Raw genomic sequence first — 14,335 nt, 5'->3', positions numbered from 1 at the left:
TTTAAAATATTGTATGACTCCTACCACAGACCAAAAGACAGCTGACAAATAGGTTAAAAAGTGTGCAACATATGACAGGCGCTAATACATTGTATATTAAAAACAATCTATATGAAATAGATCAACACTCCAATGAAGTCACAAACATAGAAATATCATAAAGGTATAAAAGATGTTCAGTGTTCACAGTAATCAAGGAATCAGGACACTGAAACGAGGTGCACTGCTACCATCAATGAGAATAAAGGGAAAAGGCACATGTTATTTTTGGTGGTACCTTAAATTTCTAGGAGTTTGGTAATACTAAAAACTCCAAGAGTTAAACATTTCAATCATCCTTTAATTGTACATTTCCAGTGAGAGGAATTTTTCCAAGGGAGATAACGGGTCGTGTGTGCCTAGAAGACGGCACAGTGGTGCAAGATGCAGTCCTGGTGACGATGAACAGGGTCAATATTAATACAAGTGGAACTGCATTTTGACAAGTCATACAACGAGGACTGGGCTACCCACAGAGATGATGTGATCCATGTTCACAGACGGGAAGGTAACAACAATGGCTACCATTTATGAACACGTACTTCTGAGGCGCGTCGCACGTTCCTTATGAGGAAGGTACCGTTGTTGTCCACACTTTGCACATGAGGAAATGGAGGCTTGGAGAGGTCAAGCAACTTGCTCAGAGTCACCAGCCAGTCTGGGGCAGAACCAGGATTGGGACCTGGTCTGTCTGCTCCCAAAGTCCGTGCTCTTAACCTCAACCCTGTTGCCCCTCTGCTTCAAATTAGGCAGAAACAAGCTTAGAAAATGGAAGTCTCCCATGGTCCCATGTTTACAAACATGTATTCAGCACCCGAGCACTCAACGCAATGCCCAAGAACAATGGTCCAGTCACAGGCTGGTCACATAGAACTAGTCCTCCTAATAGGATGAATCAGGCAAGACCACATTTAATATCTTGTCAGTTATTTATTATGTGTCATTCTAAAGACTAGCACATTTACAGCATACATGGCTTTGAATGACCTAAGAATATATAAAACAGTAACTGTTATGTTTATATATATATATTAATACTGCCTAAAACAAATAAATAAAGGTATCATAATGCACTAAGCTTGGCAAATACAATTGTGTAGGGACAAAACTGTATTATACAATATTTTTACATCTTTAAAGGAAACTAAAGGCAACTGTGCTCTGTAGGAGCTCTGACAGAATCCACATTACATTCCCAGTTTTCCATAGATCTCTTTTCTTTTTAAATGGGGAGGCATTATAAGGAACACTGGACGGAACCTCTATTTTACGGTAACCTGTAAAACTGCCTTCCCTGCACCTCTGAAAACTCAAAGCTCCTACAGAAGAGAGGAGCTGCTTGCCTCTGTGCAACACACCCTCACCCTGCAGGCAATGGAAGCGTGTGATGCTGCCGGAAGCCCAGGAACGATGCCTTCAGAGAGAATACTGAAACCTGAACCTTTTCTATAGCATTTGCCAAGTCTTACAGTTTTATGGTGACCCATTACATAAAGCAAAAATTGGGAAAATAATTCATATAAAGGTGTCACATGCAAAACTGCCGACAGATGATCAACATTTGCTATATTCCCTTTGATGAGTGCAGATATTTAATGCTCTCCAGACAAAAAAGATCTGAAAACTATGTGGGTAATATTTATTTTTAAAAAGCACGGAGATTTTTTATGAGAAAAGATGGAACTAAAAATTTACAAATTAAATGAGATGGTGGAGAGGTGAAAGGGTAAATCAGCCATATTGAAAACAAACTGTCTGTGAACAGAAATTGACACTTAAAAAGGAGAATCTGATACCAGCAGCAGCCACCTGTGCAGTGGGTTTGGCAGGCAGGAGTTTCTCTGCCTCCTGCCTGCCACAGTGAACTCAGCTTTGAGGGAGCAGCAGAGAGCTTCGTCCTTCATTAAAGTGTCCTTCACAGACATTTTCCTCCCTGCAGGCATTGGGAGACAGCAGGCACTGCTTGCATGCTGACTTCTGAGTAGGAGGGGGTGTGGAAGGTCATCCAGTTCCACCCTACCTGATGCCCACCCCCTCTGTGTTCCTGCCAATACGCAGTCCTCCCCATGCCTCAGCACCCCTGGCCCAAGTTTGTTACATGTTTCTAAAGGAACCAGAAGAATCTCTAGGCTTTTAGACATAAGAATTTCTAAGAGGTTCACAAATCATTAGGATCAGCATCATTAATATGGGCCATATGTATTTCTTTTACAACCTTTTCAAGAACATGTAAACATCAAAAACAGAATCAATAAAACATACAAACTGCTAAGAAACAAACTCTGCTATGTGCAGATAAGACTCATCATCATCTTATAAAAGATGACCAGACAAAATTTTCTATGAAATTCCTAAGTTTTATGGCCCATAAATCCCTTTCAAAATCTCGTTTGAGGAGAATAAATTTCAACTGTTTCTCAATAGTCATCTTACATAAGAATGAGAATAAGAAAGTAACAATTATTCCAAACCTAAAAATAAGACACTTTCATCAGACATTCAAACATGATTGTACTGTCTTTTCAAAGATAAATTGGAAATCCTGCAAAAAAAATTTTTTTTCTGAAAATATTTAGGTTTCTACTATCTCTATGGTCATAAATTCCCCATGGGAGTGTTGACATGCCACATCTGAGGCCCTACATTAACATCTAGAGAAGAAGGGGAGATGTGTCCTCTGGGCGTGAGGGAGCCTCGGCAGGGAGCTTCAGAGAACAGGAGACAGGCTAAAGGGACCTTACTGCTGGCTTTGTGTCTCCAGCAGACTCCCTGTTCTGTAACTCATAAGGGACAGAAAAAAGAGTGGCCCCAACTATGTGGGGTACCTTGCAGGTGTTACCTTCTAATAAAGTCTTATCTCCCGTTGATTTATCAATCTTTCTTTCAACTTCTTCAGGTGGTAGTGTAGATAGGATAATTCACTAGAACCCGTTATTCTCACTGCATGAGATAGTGCTAGCTTCTTTCCCCAAATAACATTTATTGGTATGCCTAGGATCCAATTATTTAATTTATTATTTACTGTTTTACATTCAGATTTTTACAAAGTGGATTGTAATTCAATGGTCACTTTTGAGTTACTCTGTAGAAAAATAAGTGAGCAAGCAGGCATTGGAAAAAGTCTTCTAGCATTTCAGACAAACCTAGCTTGATTCATGTAGGTAGCGATTGATGAGATCTGTGTAGTTACAGCCAAAGGCTATTTAAATGGGCAGTTGTTACTATCCACACTATTGAGCCAAACATTACCTCCTATTGATTCCAATGGGGAAAAAAACCCAAAAAACAAAAAACATGCTCCAGAGACTCTTTAGTGAAATGTTTTTTTTTTAAAAAACCACAAAAAATAAAAACCAATCCTTCAGGTCTTCTTGAAGAATTCATATATGACACTAGAGGGTACCCACATTTATTATGTAACAGCTAATTAGAGGAAACCATGTGTTCACGTTTCAACTTTTCCGTAAGTCCCTTCGGGAGGCCTGTAATGCTTGGGGAAAGCCTTCAGCTGCAGGGAATTAAATGCATATTTGCGACTTCCAACATTCTTCATTGTATTTTCTCTTCGACAACCCTCACTGGGGAAAAAACAAGCACAAGAAATGACGGCAGTAAAAAAGGAAAAAAGAAAAGACTTAAACTAAGATGAAATGAACTGATCATTTTCATAACATTAAAAAAAAGATTAATTTAAATGGGTGCCGGACTCATTTACAACAAATACATACGTAAGATGGCAGGTTTCTGAACAAGGCAATTAAGAAGCACAGAGATGGACACATGCTGCGTGGGGCTGTGAGTTGTGCGTTCCTAAAAGCAGCACTGTATCTAAGCGGAAGCAAACTTTTTCCAAGTGAATGGTTTCATGTAGCTCATGTCTTTTGGGGTTCTATCATAACTTGTGGTTCAAAGATTCCCTCACATAGCAAATGAAGTGGAAAAAGAAATATTACTACTCTTACTAAAGTTGCACTTCAGAGCTTTAAAGAGCTGGACTTTTCTGTATTAGCAAGAGCTGTAATCACATCAAATTCAAAATGCTGACTTTCCTTGCAGAATTCAACATGTAGCAAAGCCAGCTGGCTAGGAAGGCTGTTCTGGTCTGCTGTCTCCTGGAGGACAGTTGTTCTGGGTGCCAGGTAATCCAATGGGTTCATGCACTGTCTGCAGAGCAGCCTGGCAATCAGGGCTGGAATGTTATGAGGGAGGGATCTCACCAAGTTCTGGTAGCAGCCAGCCACCCTTCCACAGGTGGGCTGCCCCCATGTGTTCCCTCTTGCACAGGTGCCACTGAGCCAGTGAGAGCCCACAGGTGCCCTTCCCTAGAGAACTCACTACCAGCATCATCCTCAGCTGCATCTGATGGAGGGTTGCCATGGCAATCCAGGGGGCAAAAACAAACACTGCATGGGAGGATGAGCAGCCAGGGGGCCTCACCTGCTCAGTGAGTGCATCCGGGGAGTTCTCTGGGAAATGTTCAGGTGTAGACATAAAACTAACCAGCAAAAGCGATTTTAAACATAAATGAGTTCCCACAGCACAGTGTAACTTGATGGTTTTATGCTGTTCTAAGACTAGCAGTGAAATCAACTAGTTATCAAATTTAGTACAAAATTCCCCTTATGAGATGTAAAATTTGCAGTTACCAAGAAACAGTGATTTTTTTAAAAATTCAAATTGTATGAAGACCATTATGTCACGCATTTAAAAAAAAAAACATCAGTGGCAATTGCTCAAGCCTTTTAAAGTGAAAATGACAGTCTCATTATCAAGAACATGTAAAATACTTTTGGTAAGACAGTAATTTTTATTCAAAAGCTAAGCTCCGATAGTTTAGAAAAGTATCCACCTGGTTGTTATAACTAATTTGGTAACTTGGATATGCTTTCTTGTCACAGAGCCTCAAGGCCTCAGCTAGATGTGTGTCATCTGAGCTGAACACCTAGGCCACAGGAGGCCCCCTGGAGTAAGTAACAATCATGTTTGCCTAACATTCATTCAGTAATCAAAAACGTACTTCCACTTAAAGCAGAAGCTATAGGTTCCTATACACAGTTAATCTCCTTTAATCTTTGGAAACTCTTACATTAATGAACTACTTCAGATATGGCTTCTCCATTTATATAGAAATGTACAAACTGCTTAAAAACCACCCGTCACTAGTAAGTGCTAAACTGTCGTGAGGAGCGAGGCAGAATAATTTGTGAACTTTGACATTATCTTTTATTTACATGTTAAAAGAGTTAATGCCTAGTTTAGCTGGCTGAACACATCAGATGTGAAATTCTAACAAAGATTATACTTTCATTTCAACGTAGTTTTCAAATCAAATTGTATTTACTTTCCCCCAGATGTTTGAATTTGCAATATCCGGCTGATGTGGCTGATTCACATGCCGACACTGTCATCCCACCACCTGCCTGTGCGGACGAGCTAGCAAGAGGGCCCGGGGCGAGGCATGCAGAGGTGGCGAGGACAGCTTGTGCTAACTGGGGTTTCCTGCTGCAGAGGCCAAGCTGCTGCCCTAAGGCAGGACACCTCCACTGATCACATCGGCTGCATACTTTTTAGGAACCAATGGTACATGTTGAGGTGGTCTTAGATTTTAGCAAGAGGGACTTAATTATTTCAAAGCTCCATGATTACTTTTATTATATCAATAAATTATTTCTTTTCAAGGGCATCCATTTTTGAAATGAAAATTAAAATGGAAACCCCAAGTGACAGATAATTTTAGGGAATCCTCTAGTTTTCCAGTTCCAGTGGGGTCTTCCACTTGAGAACTCATCTGCAGGCATCAGTATCTTAGTGATTCTATGGCTGAGCACGGGGTGGCTGCTACTCCTGTCACTTTGTGGAGGGAAAACAGGTCATTGTGTTAAAATCTCTGCTGGAATCAAGCCATAGGCATAAATAGTGACTGTCACACTAGTTGAAAAAACTTATACAACAATTTTATAAGACCATCCAAAGAGAACCACTCCTGATTGCAGTTTCCCTAACTTCAGGAAAGCTGATATAATCTGAACACCTAGAGCTGGCTGACATCAACAATGCCTCAGCACTACTACTGTATAAGCAACTAAAAACCATCACTAAATGTCAATGACCCCTTTCTTGAATCATCTCCCCATCTTTGTTTCATCCTGCCTATTTCTCACTAAAGCAAGTAAGATTTTGAATACGTATTTGGCCTGATTTCATGAGTAAAAGGCCTTAGTGACATTAAAATTCAGCATAAAGGGAGAGCAACTGAGTTTCTTTTCTCAAATACTTTAAGTTTAAAAAGCCAAAACCAACCCACCACCTAGGCTAATCTCATGGTGTTCTTTTGGTAGCTCTCCAAGTGCACAGGCGGCATACTGATTTTCACCCAGACCCTGGAGGAGAGAAACAAAGAACCTTATCTCGCTCCCTTTGGTCTCATTTCTCTCAGCCCACGGGCCAAGCCCACATGGGCAGAAAGGTGTGGTGACAATCAAGGATCAGGCCGTGGTGTCCTTGAGGCCCCCTGGGAGGGGCTCCTCGGCCTGGCCACAGCTTCTCTGTGCTATGGGGCAGGGTCCTGGGAGGAGTCCCTGGAGGGTGCCACAGAAGCATCCTTGAGCCCTGGGAGAGGGAGGGGTGCTGTCTGCAGTCAGAGGGCCTTCCTCTGTGCATGGGCTCTGCCTAGCCACTAGCCCTGCTGTGGAGGTGGGCGTGCACGTGACTCACCACTACAGGCATTGGAACCACGTTACCAGGAGCAGGACCAGGAAGCTGTGTAATGGGAACTGAATGAGGCTGTGGACTCTGCTCTCTCGCTTTCAAATAAAGCAAACAAGATGGTCTTAGTTGAAGTGCACGCCTCAATGTGAAAGAGGGAAAGTGGCAAACATGCCTTTCAAATAATCACAGGCTGGACAGGACACTGCCCAGGGACTATTGTCATGCTGCCACAGCTTACACCACCCATGAGCTGGCGTTTGGTGTCTTCAGACTCCCTACTGAAGGCCGCCAGGAGCTATGCCACAACAGCCACCTCATTTATTTTAGAAGACAAGTGAACACACTGCACTTGGAGAAGCGTGGATTCACTTACAGGGGTGACACACAGGTGATGCCTGCCCCAGGGAGCCTGCAGTGCTCATGATGGTCTTACATTTTAGGATGTAAAGTGTTGAGTCTAGCATTTGCCATTCATTGCTAACCGCTTCTATGATTCCTAGGACCCAGACTCTGAGCTGATACCGAATGAGAGAAAGCCCAGGGTAAGGTCTGGGAGTCCTGGAGAGAGAATGAAGAGAGGTCGCTGCCTTTTGTGGTCGACTGGGTTTCTGAGCATGCATGGGTGTCAAGTTTCTGGAAAAGCAAGCTTCTCTAAATTCATTCCCATTTTTCTGGCCTGGTTAAAAAAAATCGTCTTCATAAACTACAGTGTATGGGGAACCAGCTGGAGATAGAAAGTGGAGGCACAACATAATATGAACTAGAAAACAGAGAAGCTGCTGACCATCCTGCACAGGGTGTGGGGAGTTTTTCCTGATCTATTTGGTTACTTTTACAGGTGGACAATTACCCTCTGCCCCACATGGGTGTTAAGGTTACACTTCATCGCATTGCAGGGAATGCCACGTGAGGACTGAGGGGGCACCAGCAGAAACCAGAGCGCCCTGCTGCTCTCACAGCTCCATCCACCGCAACTGCCCACAAGTCAGGGATCATTTTTTTTTGGCATTTTTTTCTTTGATTTTTTTTCATTATCAATCATATGTCATTAGTAAGAGAGAAAAGATGTTGGAACTTTAATCTGCAATTAAAGATACCATTTTTTAAATGAAAAATACTGTTTTAAAATAAATAAAAGTATATAACTTTAACAGCCTTTGGTGACTATATGCATTAATTCCTTGAACCAGCTGAATGATCCTTACATAGTGAAGAGTAAATCTAAAGTCACATGCAGTAGGTGATCTTTCTGTGTCTGGCGTATGCAGTAGGTGATCTTTCTGTGTCTGGCGTATGCAGTAGGTGATCTGTGTCTGGTGTGCGCAGTAGGTGATCTTTCTGTGTCTGGCATATGCAGTAGGTTATCTTTCTGTTTGACTTATGCAGTAGGCGATCTTTCTGTGTCTGACTTTTGCACTAAGTGATCTTTCTGTCTGACTTATGCAGTAGGTTATCTTTCTGTCTGGTGTATGCAGTAGGTGATCTTTCTGTGTCTGGCGTATGCAGTAGGTGATTTGTGTCTGGCGTATGCAGTAGGTGATCTTTCTGTGTCTGACTTATGCACTAGGTGATCTTTCTGTCTGGCGTATGCAGCAGGTGATCTTTCTGTGTCTGGCGTATGCAGCAGGTGATCTTTCTGTGTCTGGCGTATGCAGCAGGTGATCTTTCTGTGTCTGGCGTATGCAGCAGGTTATCTTTCTGTGTCTGGCGTATGCAGCAGGTTATCTTTCTGTGTCTGGCGTATGCAGCAGGTTATCTTTCTGTGTCTGGCGTATGCAGTAGGTGATCTTTCTGTGTCTGGCGTATGCAGTAGGTGATCTTTCTGTGTCTGGCGTATGCAGTAGGTTATCTTTCTGTGTCTGGCGTATGCAGTAGGTGATCTTTCTTTGGCGTATGCAGTAGGTGATCTTTCTGTGTCTGGCGTATGCAGTAGGTGATCTTTCTGTGTCTGGCGTATGCAGTAGGTGATCTTTCTGTGTCTGGCGTATGCAGTAGGTGATCTTTCTGTGTCTGGCGTATGCAGTAGGTGATCTTTCTGTGTCTGACTGTGTCTGGCTCTTGCTACAGTGTACTACTGTATTCACAGCTTTGTGTCATCCTTAATTGGAAATAATAAACATAAGCAAGGAAATGGTAGGATTCTGCAAACTGTTTGCTACTGTAATTCAGGGACTACGCTTTGAAATGAAAGCAGAAAGTACATGTCCTATTAGATAGGTTTTTCTAGATAAGCCAGTTATAAAGCATGTTTTTTTCTTTTCGTTTGTCGTCGAAAGAAAAGGAAGGGTTAGCAGTACACTTAAAGAATAGTATCAAATATACAAATTCTCTTTAAACAGAACTCGTTTCTCTTGGAAACAGGGCACATGAGAGGTACAGGTGATAGATAGTTGTACATCAGAAGGTAGAGACGTGGTACAAGGAATTCCAGGCCAGCTAAACGATGCAGTGACAGGGCACCGTAAGAACATGTTACAAGCACTGAAGATGCTACAGGAGCTAAACAAACAAGTCTTCTTGGTGAAATAATTTGGCAGATATTTACAGTTCAGAAGAACAAAACGTCAAAATGTAAGGCATGAAATATTTCTTGGCAGACCACGGTTTGACACATTCCTTCTGTCCAGTTAGGTACACGGTGGCTGGACATGTTCTGGCACTTTTGTTTTTCTTGTGACTTATTAATTTTTCATAATGATATTCATTTGCAACGCAATTTGGTCACCAGGTATGCTATGCTCAGAAAGAGCCACACAATCAGTAAATTGGGGCTCAGAGCTAATAAAGGGATGGAACAGAGGAGGCTGGGGTCTAGCCTTAAGTCTCGGATGGGCACCAGGCCGCTCAAGTTCTTCTGGGTGACTACCTCCCGTGTTCCAATGCTGTGAAAAGGAAAAAGTTTGGGAGAAAGAAAAAGGAAAAAGGAAAGGAAAGAAAATAAAGAAAAAAAGAAGACACATGCGATGGATTTTATCAAAAAGGATGGGATAAACAAGAGAAACAAAAGATAAGGTTAAAAAAAATGAAATGAAGTCACAATAGAAAGAAAAGATGAAATGCAGAAACGGGTATGAGAGGAAGACCAAAACAAAACCAGCACAGTTACAGGAAAAAAGGAGAGAAAGAGAAGTGAAAATAAGAAAAAATACTGCAATCTACTGAAAATAAACACATGTAGGTTGAACGAATGGTTTTCCATGTTCACTCTCTCGGCTGGCCAAGCACAACTCCATGCTGCCCGGCCATGCTCCCACATGCTGCACAGACAGGGATTTTTGAGAAGCAAGCGGAACATGAAGAACCATTGGGGGTTTGACCTTCTCACAGATGCCTGAGCAGGGGGTGGTACAAAGGATTTGGCCAAAGCTGCCTCTTGATCAACCACGCAAACAAAAACCATTTACCTCAGGTACCAACCAACCAAGCGCAGAGCCCCCACCAGCCCCGCCTCAGGTTCCAGGCTCAGCAGTGGCAGGCATGAGCGACTGCTGTTTCCATCTTTGCAAGTTAGGGTTCTGAAAGCATCCCCAACGGTGGAATCCAAACAATACCACACTAGAAATTTGGGGCTTCTTCCCCCTTTTGGTGCTATGGAAGAACTGCACTGAGGTGAGATGGTACCTAGAACCACACGACTCTGGAAGCACATTTATGTCTGCCAAGTGGCAGCAGTGACACAGAATCAGAGGCCTGAGGACACAGCAGGCAGCCTGTGAAGGCTCCACTTGGAGACGGGGAGGCAGGAGGCCCAGGGTTCCTCTTCACACAGGGCCCTCCCCAGCTCTCCCAGAGGAGCCCCGAAGCCCCCATGGCCCTGCTGGAATGTGCCATTCTGAGAGGGCACAATTCCCAAGCTGCGGAGCACCGACCCACTGCCACATTCCCTGCCAGGAGAGGCTGGTGGGGCCCTGTGGCTACTCAGGAAGGCCTACTTCGAGGGGTTCAGCCCCAGGCCTGGGGACAGGAACACCCCAGTGGCCGAATGTGTGAATCTCTTCCCAACTCCATGTTCAATGGTGCAACATGGGAGCTTGAAACGGGCCCTGGTAGAAGCGTTTATGCCACAGAAATGGCAAACAGTACAGATCAGGGCTTTTGGGGAGAGAGCTGGTGGCTGAACATTTACAGCACAGCACTGGCCACGGTTCACCCTGGGCCTCCAGGAGAAAGGCCTGGGTGCCAGCTTGGCCCCCACCCCCTCCACCCCCACCTGCATGCTCTACTCTTCCGTCTGATAAGATGCAAGCCAGAAAGCCAGGAACCAAAATGTCCTCCTGCACCCACGGGGAGGGTGGAAGTTTATGCTGTCTTCTGGGGTCCTCAGCTAAACTGCAGGTACTCGGCACCCCAGCAGCCAGAGCTGCTAGCTTGTGACCCAGCCACCTCGGCTTGCAGCCGCCTGAACAGGTACGTCTTCCCCTCATGGGATCGTACCGAAAACAGAAGTCACCTTAAAACAAATGCCTATGACAAGAGCCTCAGACCTGCAAGGGTTGGCTCAAGGTGGCAGTGAGCCATGTCCCCAGAGCTGGTGTGAGAATTCTGGGGCAGGCACAGGTAAAGTAGGATTGAGCTTTGTTTTGTTTTTATAACTTCTTTAAAAACTATTAAAGTGATACATGTTCACTGTAGAGATTTCAGAAAACAAATAAATAAGCAAGTTAAAAAGACATCCATGATTGGAGGCAGGGGTGGGGTTTAGAAAGGAAGAGGGCAGGGTGGAGGGAATGCTGCCTATTTCCACAGGAGGAAGGGCCTTCCCTTTGCCAGGCCCCAGGGCCCTTACTGCTAATGCGGAGAAACAACAGCCCTTACAGCTTCAGAAGCCTCACAAGAGTGACAGGAAAGACAGCGCCTGGCACGGGCAGTGCCTTGTGCACTCTGGGACACTGGGCAGGAGAGTGGCTACTGTGAGGACCATTTGGTGATCTATACTAAAATTATTCAAAAGCCTTACAAAGGTGTATACTTTTTAACCTAAGGCAACGTGGCTAAGGGAATGTATAAGGATATTCACTGCACCTTTGATTAAAATGCTGGAAAACCATATACAGCTTAAATATTCAATGACAGCAAATTGGATAAATTATAGTGTGTAAAATGCGGCTGGGCATGGTGGCTCACGTCTGTAATCCCAGCACTATGGGAGGCCAAGGTGGGCGGATCACCTGAGGTCAGGAGTTTGAGAACATCCCGGCCAACATGGCGAAACCCCGTTTCCACTAAAAATACAAAAAATTAGCCAGGTGTGGTGGTGGGCATCTGTAATCCCAGATACTCAGGAGGCAAGGGCAGGAGAGTTGCTTAAACTCTGGAGGTGGAGGATGCAGTGAGCCAAGACTGCACCATTGCACTCCAGCCTGGTTGACAGAGCAAGATTCCATCTCAAAAAAAAAAAAAAAGAAAAAAAAGTGATAAGGTCTACATTTATTAACCTAAAAAATGCTCACAAGACTGTTAATTGCAAATATAATTACACTTGTTTGTGCATGTGGGTGTTTTTGTTCTGTGTAATTCAGGGACTGGTTGGCCCATGTGTACATACTCACGCCCATAGGCATGTACGCATGTCTCTTATCTAGACAGTATGTATCCAAATGTCCTTTATCTAGACAGTATGTATCCAAATGTCCACAGCGCTACCTGTTCACAGTAGGAAACTGGGGTATTCTTTGTGGGAGGGTTCTGAGGAACTAGTATAGGGGCTTATCTGCATTTTCTAATTTTCCTACAAGGATTTTCAATTCCTTATGTGATTAAAAGTTATAAAAAGTGCTTTGTGCACTATACATCCTAACAGCTGTAACTGTAACGGCTGTCCTGAGCACACAACCCAAGTGGGCTAGGGGCAGGCGGATGGGGCCCTTGCGGGTCTGGGCTCAGTGACAGGCCTGCCATCGCACTGTGGCTCTCCAGGGGGCCACTTTGTCACTCGTCTCCTGAGGTCTTTGTGTTCAGAGGTGGTCAGAATGAATTGTTTCCGTTGAACTTGTTCGAGAGCCCGAGAACTGAGTAGAGGTCTCCGCATGGACTGTGTGCCTAAGTTGGGGTGCCAGCTCCTGACTGGCCCTGATCCTGCTCCTTGCTGCCACTACCACAGGGATCCCTGTCCACTTTGTTCTCCTTTCTTCACTGGCTGAGGTCTGCAGCTCACCAGAATGTCCCCTCCCACCACCGTGCAGCTAATGGGCACAGGCGTGGCTGCCGTCCCTCAGCACCAGGGTCACACTGGACATCAGGCCTGAATGGCACCAAGGCTCCTGGGGAGCAGACCAGGGAATTAAAATTTTAAAAAGGCGCCCCAGAGCACCGGTCTTTGAGTCTCCATTGCTTCCCTGAGCCTGGGCAGAGGGATGGCGAGCTTTAACAGAGAGGTTGAGATGAACTTGGAAAGACAAAACGGGACAAAACGATTCCATTTTTACAAAATGCGCTTATCAAGAGGCAGGAGCTCATGCGTCGCTTTTGTGCAGTATTGTGAGAAAGTCAAACGGCAGAAACATACAGAAAGGATAAGAGAATTGAACACTTTAAATAATTTGGTGAGAGGACAAATGATACAGAACATTTAGTAGAAGTGACTGTTGGAAACGAGACTTTAACAGCATTGGTGACTACATCGAAGGAGACGGGAAACCAGGTTTCTTATCCTTTCTTTTGGTATGTGAGGTAGGGGGCTGCCCAGCAGTGCTTGAAACAAGGCATCGATCAACAGTAGACACTTTTAGTTCCGGGTTTCATTCTGCAAACACGCCTGCTGCCTCAGAATCAGAACATCATTAGGGTGAGGTCGCCAGAGCACACTGACAGCTCTCATGATAAAACACTCATTTGACACTTTGCTCATAAGAGCAAATGGTGTCGACTGCTAGAGAAGCAGCAGAGCAGACCGATGCAACCTGCAGACGCGTTGCTTTACTCAAGTTTGGAAATGTACAGGTATCAATATATACACGACGACAACAGCAGATGCCTGCTGAGAAAGCACTGGCCCTAAGTCACACCCACGGCCAGCAGGTGGCCAACAGGGCACTGCATGTCATGGCTGCTTCCCAGCTTCCCGTTTAGCTGCCTGACCCGTGGCTTGCCCACCAGTCTACCAGTTTTCTGGGCAGTCCTGCTCAGAAAGTCCTGCTAGCTGTTTCCCCTCACCTTACCTTACAAGATAACCCTGTCTGAATTTGATAGTGCCAATAGTTTGACGGGTTTGTCAAACTCAAGTGTGACGGCTGGAGTCAAGGGGCTCATGCAGGGTAGGCCCTGCGGGCAGGAGCAGGGTACCAGCTCATCTGCAGTTTACACGGGCCGGGGCAGGCGGGGCGCGCGGCCTGGCTGCGGCACTCACCTGCGCATGCACTCCAGGGCCTGGGTGAAGACCTGCGGGGCCATGCCATGCTCGTGTTGCAGGATCAGGCACTGCTCCAGCGTCACCGACATGGCTGTACGGTCCTTAGCGCTCTTGCAGCTGGTGAACCGGACCCCATTAAGGCGGCGGCAGATCTGCCAACAGAAACATGGGCCGTGCTTAGAGGCGAGGCTCCACAGAAAGGCAGCACCCTTCACACACAGGAAAGGCTCCCAAGCAGCC

At 44.9% G+C, this 14,335-nt stretch overlaps 1 protein-coding gene across 20 annotated transcripts in view; it reads right to left on the bottom strand.

The window, feature by feature from the left end:
* Positions 1 to 14,335, bottom strand: part of INPP4A (inositol polyphosphate-4-phosphatase type I A) — a 153,669-nt gene that overhangs the window by 6,687 nt on the left and 132,647 nt on the right. For 6 of the 20 annotated variants that reach the window (XM_031007947.3, XM_031007945.3, XM_031007951.3 and 3 more), the window contains 2 exons: positions 14,093 to 14,247; positions 950 to 3,617 (listed from right to left, as the gene is read on the bottom strand). In XM_031007947.3, the coding sequence (XP_030863807.1) occupies positions 3,485 to 3,617; positions 14,093 to 14,247 (288 nt within the window). In that variant the 3' untranslated portion in view covers positions 950 to 3,484. Of the gene's footprint in view, positions 1 to 949; positions 9,630 to 10,959; positions 13,505 to 14,092; positions 14,248 to 14,335 lie in introns of those variants that run through there. The other 14 variants (XM_055378456.2, XM_055378457.2, XM_031007942.3 and 11 more) reach the window with 6 other exon arrangements.

Source organism: Gorilla gorilla, chromosome 12 (assembly GCF_029281585.2).
Source record: "Gorilla gorilla gorilla isolate KB3781 chromosome 12, NHGRI_mGorGor1-v2.1_pri, whole genome shotgun sequence".
In the NCBI taxonomy this organism is placed as follows: domain Eukaryota; kingdom Metazoa; phylum Chordata; class Mammalia; order Primates; family Hominidae; genus Gorilla; species Gorilla gorilla.
Note: the sequence above shows the minus strand (reverse complement) of the source record. Positions and strands in the feature narration are given on the sequence as shown.